General features: G+C 41.1%; 1 protein-coding gene across 2 annotated transcripts in view; it reads right to left on the minus strand.

The window, feature by feature from the left end:
- LOC105481975 (dynactin subunit 6) overlaps positions 1-12,796 on the minus strand; it is a 61,665-nt gene that overhangs the window by 34,363 nt on the left and 14,506 nt on the right. The window contains exons 3-7 of one of the 2 annotated variants that reach the window (XM_011741775.2): positions 8,694-8,799; positions 6,346-6,434; positions 4,188-4,235; positions 3,018-3,160; positions 15-572 (exon numbers count right to left, since the gene is read on the minus strand). In XM_011741775.2, the coding sequence (XP_011740077.1) occupies positions 474-572; positions 3,018-3,160; positions 4,188-4,235; positions 6,346-6,434; positions 8,694-8,799 (485 nt within the window). In that variant the 3' untranslated portion in view covers positions 15-473. Of the gene's footprint in view, positions 1-14; positions 573-3,017; positions 3,161-4,187; positions 4,236-6,345; positions 6,435-8,693; positions 8,800-12,796 lie in introns of those variants that run through there. The other variant, XM_011741776.2, reaches the window with a different exon arrangement.

The following is a 12,796-nucleotide window of genomic DNA, read 5'->3' on the forward strand; positions in this document are numbered from 1 at the left end:
AATCCACAAGAGGAAAAAGTAAACACATTAGCTTTAATACAACTAGTACATAATAAAAATTAAGATAAAAGATTAATTCAAATAGAAAACCTGATTATGCCCACTAAAGGCGCTGTTATCAGCCTTTTTATTCAGTTTAGTCTATGCTAGAATGTAAATACATAACAGTATGTCTTTTCTTGTCATGGTAGTCTTTCACATAACTAAAATTTGTGGCAGCAGTTTATACAACAAAAGAAAAGCTAAATCTGTAAATTATCAGAAAAGCAGCAAGGATATATGAAAATAATACATTTATATAAATTACAAAGGACAGTTACAATGAAACTCCATTAGTTTCCTCTCAACCCAATTTTACAAAATACAGTGAACACATATTATTCTGTGCATTGTTAAGAGTGCATAAACACTGTGGGCCCATTCAAAAGACAGTGGTCAAAGACAAAATGTTATCTTCATGTCATATACTGTTCTTAGTTCTTTACTGGAGTTGAGCTTCCTTTCATAGTCTTCTTTAGGTGGTGGTAATTTGGCAAGATTTTCATCAAGAAATCCAGCTGTAGTGTCTGGGGCTAAAAAGATAAGGTAATTAAGGCTGGCTGGCAGAAAGCAAAGTCAAGAGTACCATGCAGCGACCAGGCGTGGTGGCTCATGCCTGTAATCTCTGCACTTTGGGAGGCCCAGAGAGGATGATGATTAGAGCCCAGGAGTTCCAGACCACCTGAGCAACATAGGGAGATCTTGTCACTACAAAAAATTTAAAAATTAGCTGTGTGTGGTGGCACGCCCCTGTAGTCATAGCTACTCAGGAGGCTGAGGTGGAAGCAGGGTGGCGGGGGTGCAGGTGGATTGAGCCCAGGAGGTTGAGGCTGCAGTGAGCCATGATTGCGCCACTGCACTACAGCCTGGGTGACAGAGCCAGACCCTGTCTCAAAAAAAAAAAAAAAAAAAAAAGTTCCAGGTAGCAATGGTTATTAATAAATAAGTTGTGGAATTATAGGTGATTTTCATTGACTCAATTTTGCTTACCTGTTCGTCTTTTTAAAATTTATAATGAACATATGCTAAGTCTGGTTACAAGAAAAAGCCAACAGATTTTATATATTTATATAAAAATATACAGAAGTCACTTTTCAAACTCGCTTTTGTAGATTTCATCTTGGCTTCTGAAAAGTTAAAAAGTTCCAATTACAGAAGACCACATAAGTAAAACACCCATAGTATTTTGTTTTCCACGTGACCTACAGAGCCACACAGCTGAGGTGTACTTGGATACACCTGTCTGATCTTCATTCTTCATATATTAGTACTGCCCAGATTTTCCTGATTGTAAAACTCACTGCAGTACTTGTAAAAAATATAGCTTTTTAGGCCCCTGCCCTAGCACTGTGACTCAATAAGTCTGGGGAATCTTTATTTTTAATAAAGACCTCTATATAGTCCTTATGATCAGTGAAATGTGGAAGACAATATTGCATATTATAAAATAATAAGTTTCAGATATTCTTGCTCACTTAATTCTAATCTCCCTTCCTCAACACCAGCTTCATTTCCCAGTCTTCAGTCATTTTTGCTGTTATGTAGAAAGTAAAAAAATGACTAGATTTGGCGTTATTTCTTTTTCAGTCTATAGAGTAATACTTGTTTATAATTATAATAATAATGAAGCCAAACATTACAGAAATAGAGTAACCCAGAAAGAACTGGAGTTTTGATTCCCGATAAAATATGGCTAAGAATCAGAGGCATAGTTATGTTTTGAAACCTTTTTTTTTTTTTTTTCTTCTTTTTTTGCGACAGATCCTCACTCTGTCAGCCAGGCTGGAGTGCAGTGGTACAGAGCTTACTGCAGCCCTGACCTCCTGGGCTCAAGCGATTCTCCCACCTCAGCCTCCCAAGTCGCTGGGACTACAGGTGAATGCCACCAGGCCCAACTGATGATTTTTTATTTTTTGTAGAGATGGGGTCTCATGATGTTGCCCAGATTGGTCTTGAACTCCTTCCTGGGCTCAAGTGATCTGCCTGCCTTGGCCTCCCACAGTCCTTGAAACTATTTTCTTTAGTGGGAAGAAAAGGAGGCTAGGTAACTGAAGAAATATATATCGAATGTGCCAAGCAATGAGGCTCAAAACTGCAATACAAATGTCTTATGTCCAAAGGAAGCCCAAATGCCCTTTTTCATCTCCTACTCTAATATTAAACTCCAAATATTTACTCGACATTATTCTTGATCTGAGTTTCTAGGAGGAGATAATTTTTCAAGCCAGGAAAATATCCAAACATACTTTCTTATTCACAAACCGTGTTTATTATGAAGCTATGGCAATAAACTAAATAGACACACCCCAGGTAGAGGCACAGGATAAACGTAGTATGGTCATTCCTTAACTTTGAAGACTGGTATTTTAGGAGTAAATCAATATGGCTTGTACGGTTTGTTTATGCATTGTCAGTGACAATGCATGAGACCAAGAGTAACATTTCTGGATCTTTTCTCATAACTGACTTGTCATCGTCATCCTTGTATATATTTTTGATATTAACCTAAAGACTAAATAATTGAACTGCAATTAAATCCTGGGTTTTCGGCATGTTTCTCATTGTTTTCTTTTTATTTATTTATTTTTTGAGTTGGGGTCTCTGTTGCTAAGGCTGGAGTGCAGTGGCATGATCATGGTTCATGGTAATCTCACACTCAAGCATTATCTTCCCACCTCAGCCTCCTCAGTAGCTGGGCTATAGTCATGCCCCACCACACCTGGCTAAGTTTTTCTAGTTTTTGTAGAGACAGAGTCTCACTATGTTGCCCAGGCTGGTCTTAAATTCCTGGCCTCAAGTCATCCTCCTGCCTCGGCCTCCCAAAGTGCTAGGATTCCAGGCATGAGTCATTGAGCCTGGCTTCTTTTATTTTAATTATGTTCTTCTTAAATAGTGTACCTGCTGCCTCATGAAGACAATTACATTGTATTTTGGGAAAATTAGCAGATAGAACTCTTTTTAAAGAGAGGTTCTAGTACCTGTGGTCGCTCAGTCTGCACCCGACGAAGGCAGTCTGCACCATAGATCACTGTATTCTCAGGGATGACTTCAAATGTATTTAGGTTGCAACAAGCCCCAATGATGCAGCCACTTGTCAGTATTACATTTCTGCCTACATATGCTGCAATAAAAACACAGAAAGAACTGCAACTTAAGACATCAAATGACTGCAACACTTTTTTTCCTAAGATGATTTAGGTATAAAAATGTAAACTGGCCTTAAGAAAAAAGTTAAAGAAAATACATCAGTTTGGAGTTTGTATGGACAACACAGAGGCAGGCAGTACAAGCCAGGGTCAGATGGATTCAAAACGGAGCTCTGCTGCTATTTGTGTGACCTTGGGAAAGTCACCGCAAAGTCTCTAAGCTCAAGTTCATCTATAAAACGAAGAGGCCACTCTACCTCACAGTTTAAGGAATAATGCAATAACAGATGTAAAGTGATGAGCACAGGTTTGAAACACAGTAAGCATAAAATAAACAGAAAATGCTGATGATAATAGTGATAATTGATAATCCAAATTAAAATAAAAGTCATTAAGTAGATTAACACAAAGTATCATTTTATTATTTAAAAAAGCAGCATTTTCTTTCATGCCACTCGGGACCAAGAAAGATAACCCACTAATCTAAAGAACTGGCATCATCCAGGTTCTTTCTGGACCTTGGTGGGACAAGCTCTTGAAGTTGCTTCCCAGTAGTGACACTGACTTTACATAATCTCCTGTCTGGTCCCACTTACAAGCTCATGATATTGGTTTCTGATTGGTTAGGGAAAAGTATTCCTGAAATTAAAGAAAGCAACTGCTAGAGACACTGTGATTTTTCCCCTCCTTTAATTCTACAACAACACTACCCAACTAAAATTTCAGAGACTAGTATTTAGTAGAAATCTTTTCCGAATCTTTCATTTAAACTTTATGGTTTAATTCAATCCTGTACACAGCTGATTTTAAATTTAATGTATTTAACATTACCAGACAACCACATAACCAGATTAAGGTTCCTTAGTGGCAAAGAATTAGTTTGCCAGCTATTGTAGCCCCCTTCCAAGCACACCACCTTGCCAGTTTGTATTAGGCTGTTTCCCGGAACACAAAGAGAAAAGAGGTCACTGCTTTGACAATAAAACTCTGAACGTAGCTTACCTTTTGATTCAATGACATTATTATCTCCCATCTTCATAGCTTGGGAATCTGTAAGCCAGAGTTAGGTAAATACTATAAATATGTTCACCTTTAGTCCCCACTAACACAGTATGTTTTTATATTGCACTGGGACAGAGGACAGGGGTGTCAGATGGGCCATGCAGGCTCACCCTTGCCAGAACTCTTGGGTCTGGGCAATCTGTGGTAACGGTTTAATCTTTAAACATAAATATCTCTAGGTATAAATAAATGATTTGTGTTTTTTGAAGAAACAAGTCCTTATACTCTGATTTTATGAGTATTTTCATAATTGTTTCAAGATAATTAAAATTATCCATCACCCAATCACTTAAACACTGTTAAAAGTTTGATATATCTTTATATAAATATATAGAATTTCCTGTATATAAGTGGGAATAAAACTGTATAAACTTTTATAGCTTATTCAGTTCACTTAAATTTGCAAGCATTATTCCACGCTATTAAAATCTTTAGGCCAGGGAGGGTGGCTCACATCTGTAACCCCAGCACTCTGGGAGGCCAAGGTGGGAGGATTGCTTGAGCCTACGGGTTCAAGGACCAGCTTGGGCAACAGAGTGAGACATCATCTCTACCAAAAGTAAAATTAGCTGGGCACGGTGGTGTGCGCCTATAATCCCAGCTACTTGGGAGGCTGAGATGGGAGGATTGCTTGAGTCTGGGAGCTGAGGCTGCAGTAAGCTATGATTATGCCACTGCATGCCAACCTGGGTGACAGAGCAAGATCCTGTCTCAAAAAAGATAAAGTAAAATCTTTGAAAACATAATTTTAAATGACTGCTTAGTGGTCCTAGTGGTTTTATGCTCATAGTTCAATTTATTTAAATATCTTGCTATCGTTGAACATTTAGATTTTTCCTTGTAAATATTTTCTACTATATATTGTATGTTTTGCTGACGCCATAAGATTTTACTATCTTTTTTTTTTTTTTTTTAAATCTTTTTGAGACGGAGTTTCGTTTCACTCATTGCCCAGGCTGGAGTACAATGGCGCAATCTCCACTTACCACGACCTCCGCCTCCCAGGTTCAAGTGATTCTCCTGCCTCAGCCTCCCGAGTAGCTGGGATTACAGGCATGCACCATCACGCCCGGCTAATTTTGTGTTTTTAGTAGAGACGGGGTTTCTCCATGTTGGTCAGGCTGGCCTCAAACTCCCAACCTCAGGTAATCCGCCCGCCTCGGCCTCCCAAAGTGCTGGGATTACAGGCATGAGCCACCGCGCCTGGCCTGATTTTACTATCTTTTTAGAGTACTAAACTAAGCAAAAGAACTGGAGACATTCTGGGGGAGGGGGAAAGACAACACATGAATAATGGAATATTTTCACCCCTACACACCATTTTCTTGAATCAGACAATGTGTTGTCTACCTAAAACTATGTAGGAGACACACTGACAAAGTTGGGATTCTTGAATCAAGAAGGAAGCCAGCATTGCTATTTCTATGTTTATTGTCACTCAGCCATTGCTACCTGTCAACCAGCAAAAGTGGTTACTTTCAAAGTGCTGAGCTAAAGATACGTGTGTGTCTGCGTTTGTCTAAAAACGGCATACTTACTTTACTCTATTGACTTATTTACAGGAACAGAAGGGACCATTTTAAACATATATACTATTAAAAAAGTCTGTTCAAAGAGCTAGGTGACCTACTTTTATTTATTTTTATTTTTATTCTTTTTTGAGATGGAGTCTCGCTCTGTCACCCAGGCTGGAGTGCAGTGGCATAATCTTGGCTCACTGCAACCTCCGCCTCCTGAGTTCAAGCGATTCTGCCTCAGCTTCCTGAGTAGCTGCAATTTCAGGCATGCGCCACCGTACCCAGCTGATTTTTTAATTTTTTTTTTTTTAATAGTAGAGATAGGGTTTCAACATGTTGGCCAGGCTGGTCTTGAACTCCTGGCCTCAAGTGATCTGCCCACTTTGGCCTCCCACAGTGCTGGGATTACAGGCATGAGCCACCGCACCCAGCCTGGATGACCTACTTTTAAAAATATAATATATATTATGAATGTAAGTATATTTGATAGCCAAATTGTGACAGTTTTACAATTTCTACAGAAGACTTAGGTACCAAAGGACAGCCGGGAATTATTTATGGTAGATTATTGTAAAGGATACAACAGCCAACTTCAAACACATTATTGGTGCCAATGATCATAGGTTTTGGTTCTGGATCTTCGGTGTCAGGAGTGATATTATCTGGGTAACTGTAAAAAGAAGAAACGAATCATCCAAAAAGTCAGTAACACGATGAGCAATTTTCTTCCCATTTTCGAATTTTGGTTAATTCTTTTTTTTTTTTTTGAGACGGAGTCTTGCTCTGTCTCCCAGGCTGGAGTGCAGTGGCCGGATCTCAGCTCACTGCAAGCTCCGCCTCCCGGGTCTACGCCATTCTCCTGCCTCAGCCTCCCGAGTAGCTGGGACTACAGGCGCCTGCCACCTCGCCTGGCTAGTTTTTTGTATTTTTTTGGTAGAGACGGGGTTTCACCGTGTTAGCCAGGCTGGTCTCGATCTCCTGACCTCGTGATCCGCCTGTCTCGGCCTCCCAAAGTGCTGGGATTACAGGCTTGAGCCACTGCACCTGGCTGTTGGTTAATTCCTTAAATTTTACCTACATCAAGCTTAAAAGATATGACTATGTAAGTTATTTCTTTTTTGTTGTTTTTTTTTTTTTTTTTTGGATATGGAATCTCACTCTATCACCCAGGCTGGTGCGGTGGCGCCATCTTGGCTCACTGCAACCTCCATCTCCGGGTTCAAGAGATTCTCCTGCCTCAGCCTCCCAAGTAGCTGGGACTACAGGCACATGCCACTAGGCCCGGCTAATTTTTGTATTTTTGTAGAGGTGGGGTTTCACCATGTTGCCCAGGCTGGTCTCGAACTGATCTCAGGTGATCCACTAGTCAGGGCCTCCCAAAGTGCTGGGATTATAGGTGTGAGCCACCACGCCCAGCCTATGTAAGTTATTTCTTAATTTAAGTCATTCATTCATCCTGTATGCTAGAGCAGGCTTGATTTTGAGTTGAAGAGAGCTACTGAAAAATGAAGAAGTCATTGGTGTGTAGAGAAGAACAGCCTTCCTTAATTTATTTATTTTAGTTTATTATATTTTTTGAGACGGAGTCTTGCTGTGTCGCTCAGGCTGGAGTACAGTGGCACAATCTTGGCTCACTGCAACCTCTGCCTCCCAGCTTCAAGTGATTCTCCTGCCTCAGCCTTCCAAGTAGCTGGGACTACAAGGTGGGGTGCCACCATGCCCGGCTAATTTTTTTTTGTATTTTCAGTAGAGACGGGGTTTCACCATATTGGTCAGGCTGGTCTGAACTCCTGACCTCATTCATGATCCATCTGCCTTGGCCTCCCAAAGTGCTGGGATTACCCGTGTGAGCCACCACGCCCGGCCTACTTTAGTTTATTTTTTAAATTCAAAGTCCAGTGGGTCTTCTCCAGGACTAAGGAAAAAAGATGCTAGCTATCTTTTTAGGCTGTTAACTAGAATCAAAATCATGCCTAACTTGAAAATTTTCCACTCTTAATAATTATTTGGGATTGTGAAACATAAACAGATATTCACATAAAATAATTATTGCTATTAGCTAGTTGAAATACTTGGAAGATAAAATGTTTGTGTTCTAAGAAGAGGACGCCATTTTTAAATGGTGTTTTATCTCTGACAGTTGAGTTACTGCAGAATATAGCTGCTGTTAATTGACTTACACTGAAGGTGCCAAATGTATTTTAAATCCTAAGTAAGCATTAAATCAGTCTTTTTCTGACAGTTAAATATTTTCCCAAGGTCTTTCTTACAAATTCCATACACGGTTGCTATAAATTAGGTATAAACTTGAATTCCTTCCCAAAATTTTATCTAGAAAGAACTTATAAATGTTTATGAAAAATTCATGGGTTTTACAGTCTGGTTCACTATGATCATGCACATGTTCTAGTATTTTATTATTTTTTAATCTTTACAGTTAAAAAATTGCCTCTAGGACTCCACATTTTTCAACTATAATTCTAGGTGTCGCCTGTGCAAAACATGTGAAAAAATATATTAGAGTTAAATTCACATGTTTAGGCATGAGTAATAACATTTCGGCTAGAACCGAAAAATCCAAAAAAACTCTCTGCAGGGTGGTAGGCACAGCACTGGGAGGCTTGAAGTGCTCAGGAAATGTTTGCTTAAGGAATGGGTGAGAAAGTCACATGTAAGGGGAAGATGACCAGGCCCAGCATCAAAGATTCTAGGCAGCTACTCAGCTCTCTCATCTTGGACAAGTCTTTTCCCTCATATGGTTTTTGGTTTGCTTATTTACTTATGTTGAAAAAGACCCTTAATGTTTCTCTAGCTCTAAAATAGTACGCATCCTGGATGTCCGTTGAAAAGGGTCTTACAGACAGCTAAAATTAAGAAAAACCATTACCCATCGTCCTTGGTTCACAGTATGTATAAGAGTCTTACTCACGCATTTATGATGAGGGCCTGTTCTTCTATTAGGTTCCCTTCGCCAATCACTATTGGCCCGGCTTCTGCAATAATTCGTGCTTTAGGGTGGATCACTGTCCGAGGTCCTGTTAAAAATAGTTTGAGAAGAAATTAGTGGTGGAGGCTATGCTTCCAACAGGCGGGTGGAAGGTGACTGAGGATGGGTGAGGCTGTTGGGAGGAACATTTTCTAAGTATGTGCCAGGCACCAAGCTAGGTACTTCACAGATACTATCTCCTGGGCTTTATCATCGGTAGTCAGGGCCAAATTGCAAGCAAATGTGAGTGGAATGGCACAGGCACTACAGCCAGACAGCTCTGGCTCAGCCTCCACTCGGAAGCTTCCCGTGATCTCAGTGGTGAAACAGAGGTGATGACAACACCAGTCCCACAGGGTTGCTGTAAGGGCTAGGGGTGATAATGTTGGGAGACACAGCATGTGACACAAAGTTGGCAATAAAATTTAATTCCTTCTTTTCCCTCAGCAAGGTAAGGCTCTCTTTGCTTAACATGTTCTGCTTTCTTATGTGAGTGTGCCTCCGAATTAGTCTTTTTATTACATAATTAAGAAGAAATATGGAGGCCGAGATGGGCAGATCGCTTGAGGTCAGGAGTTCGAGATCAGCCTGGCCAACATGGCAAAACCCCATCTTTACCAAAAAATACTAAAATGAGCCAGGCATGATGGTATGTGCCTGTAGTCCCAGCTACTTGGCAGGCTGAGGCAGGAGAATCGTGTGAACCCAGGAAACAGAGGCTGCAGTGAGCTGAGATCATGCCACTGTACTCCAGCCTGGGTGACACAGCAAGACTCTGTCTCAAAAAAAAAAAAAAAAAAAAGGAGAAACATGGGTGGACAGAAGTCAGAAATTATGGGATCTAACAGCTTTGCTCCTCTGTCAGTGTCCCTATTACGAGCACACCTACTGAAAGGAGGCACAGCTTCTGCCGTCTGGCCCAGGATATGATTCAAACCAGTGAAAGCTGAAAAGGTTAAAGGGAGGCAGCAGAAGGACCCAAAGGTGATCACTGGAGTCCTAGGACTTTGGTGTGGGGAGCCCTGAGGCGATGCCTCCAGTCTCAAATTGAAGGGAACAGCCAGGGCCCTCATTACTCTCACTTCACCAGCACAGTACCCCGCCCTGAGCCTGGAATGCTAACACACTCCCTCCCAGCTTTATCTACCACAGGCTGAGGGTTCTGGTGATAATGAAACCACTGATGGGAAAACATAGCCTCCTTCAGCCTCTCTCCAATACCCATCCCATGTACCCCCCCAAGGCAATTTTTATGGGTAAACACAAGCAGATGAAATAACTGACTCTGAAAGTAAGGGAGGGTGGACAGAAGTGTTGACGGAGGGGGTGGGGGATTAGGAAAGTGACACTGTCCAAAAAATTCAGTATTCAATTGTGTAAATTGGTTTGTTTTTTTTTTAGAGACAGGATCTCATTCTATCACCCAGGCCGGAGTATAGTAGCGTGATCATAACTCCCTCCAGCCTTCAATTCCTGAGCTCAAGCAATCCTCCTGCCTCAGCCTCTTGAGCTGCTGGAACTACAGGCACATGCCACCACATCCAGCTAATTTTTAGAGATGGGGTCTCACTATGTTGCTCAGGCTGGTCTTGAACACTTGGCCTCAAGAAATCCTCCTGCCTCAGCCTCCCAAAATGCTGGGATTACAGGCGTGAGCCACTGTGCCCCACCTAATTATATAAATTGTCAATTCATAATTATTATCTGCCTGTGACAGCTGAGATGCCCCACTATATGATATGGGGCAACAAAAATAAATACATGTTATTTTTGTCCTTTTGAACTTTTTATCTTGAAAACTGGGAATGCTTAATATACACTCATTCACAAATGTACTAAAAATAAGGAGGTGTTTCTGGTGCCCAGAGAATTGGAGAGAACCTCAGGGACACCTATTCTTTTTCCTGATGAGGAATTGCTGGAGGTTGATAAGGAGGGTGGGGGCCTAAAACAGGCTGCTCAGTCCAACACCCCAACATTTCTTATCAGGACGCACAGTCTGGTAAGAAATAACAAGAGAGTGGCCTTGATCTCTCAGTCACTTCTGGCTTTCCAAATCTTCAGCTTTTAAAGTAAAATTTCCCAGGCATATTCTCCTATTCAGGATGGAAGATTTCAGGATAGAAGATGGGATGGATCTCTGAGATCCCTGGGAAGCTTCTCAAGTTGAACATGAGTGTAAATGTGTGCATCTAATCTTTTATTTAAAACAAACAAAAATATATATGCATATATATACACACATTCACACAGCTATATACATATTTATATAATAACATGATCATTACAAAAAATTCAAACAAAGCAAAAAGTGAAAGATCTTCTTATGCTAATCTCATTCCCCAGAGGTAACTACTCTTAAAAATTTGGGGCCGGGCGCGGTGGCTCAAGCCTGTAATCCCAGCACTTTGGGAGGCCGAGACGGGCGGATCACGAGGTCAGGAGATCGAGACCATCCTGGCTGACACAGTGAAACCCCGTCTCTACTAAAAATACAAAAACTTAGCCGGGCGAGGTGGCGGGCGCCTGTAGTCCCAGCTACTCGGGAGGCTGAGGCAGGAGAATGGCGTGAACCCGGGAGGCGGAGCTTGCAGTGAGCCGAGATCGCGCCACTGCACTCCAGCCTGGGCGACAGCGTGAGACTCCATCTCAAAAAAAAAAAAAAAAAAAAAAAAAAAAAAAATTTGGGGTATATTATTCCAGATGTAAGCTCCACTGTACACTTAAGATATGTAAATACTGCTGTGGGCGGTGGCTCATGCCTGTAATCCCAGCACTTTGGGAGGCCGAGGTGGGTGGATCACTTGAGGTCAGCAGTTCGGGACCAGCCTAGCTAACATGGTGAAACTCTGTCCCTATGAAAAATACAAAAAAATTAGCCAGGCAGGGTGGTGCACACCTGTGGTCTGAGCTACTCAGGAGGCTGAGGTGGGAGGATCGCTTGAACCTGGAAGGCGGAAGTTGCCATGAGCCAAGATCACACGACTGCACTCAGCCTGGGTGACAGAGTGAGACTCCGTCTCAAAAAAAAAAAAAAATAAAAAAAAATCTGTAAATATCACTCCATATAAGCTATATCTCATTAAAAAGTTTAAAAATAAATATGATTTGGAAAAAAATATGCATTTCAAGCACACGTCTTTCAAATCAAGAAATAGTACCTATTCTTCTACAATTTGCTTATTTCATGGTAATTTTTCCATGTAAGTATATCTAGATAGATACTCTTTTTAATGGCTGAAAAGTATCTCATTTTATATTAATATACCATAATTTATTTCACAGGTCCCTTAATAATGGCATTTTAGACATCACCACTTTCGGGGCTGAGGCCCCAAACAACAGGGAAACGAGCAGTGGATTTCTTTTAAAGGAGAAACTGTAAGGCTTCCAGCTGTGGGAACCAACTGAAATGTATAGTTTGCACCATACCAGGTTTATATTTTACGTCAAAATAGTCTATGATAACAGGACACAATCTGCCTCTTTTAGGTTCTTTGTAATCAAAGCCCCAGCCAGTCCCACCCCCCGCCTTGTCTAGAAAGTCTAGACACCGGACTCTATCACCTAAAGGTGACGTGCTTACTCTCACAAAGGCGTGTTTTCTCATCTATAAAAAGAAGAGATCTGTAACCTACTTCATTGGGCTGAAATGTGGATTATATGAAATAATGTTTGAAAGAGGGATTGTGGGGTCTGGACCATGGTTCTTAAAAAATGGGATATTTATCACTATTTACTACTAAGAGCTAATGCATAACTTTTTCATAGTAAGCAAAATAACTAGTTCTGGTCTGGGACACAGAAGAAAAAGAACCGCTTTGCACCTCTACTCAGGTATCAGGGTAATACCTCCTGTTAACCAAGGGGAAAAATTCCACACCACATGATCAGACAGTAAAAAGATTAATGAAAGTATTTTCCATAACTAGCTTTAAAAATCTTAGATATGGGGCTGAGCACAGTGGCTCACACCTGTAATCCCAGCACTTCAGGAGACTGAGGTGGGAGGACTACTTCAGGCCAGGAGTTCCAGACCAGCCAGG

This window comes from Macaca nemestrina, chromosome 8, assembly GCF_043159975.1.
Source record: "Macaca nemestrina isolate mMacNem1 chromosome 8, mMacNem.hap1, whole genome shotgun sequence".
NCBI classification, from domain to species: domain Eukaryota; kingdom Metazoa; phylum Chordata; class Mammalia; order Primates; family Cercopithecidae; genus Macaca; species Macaca nemestrina.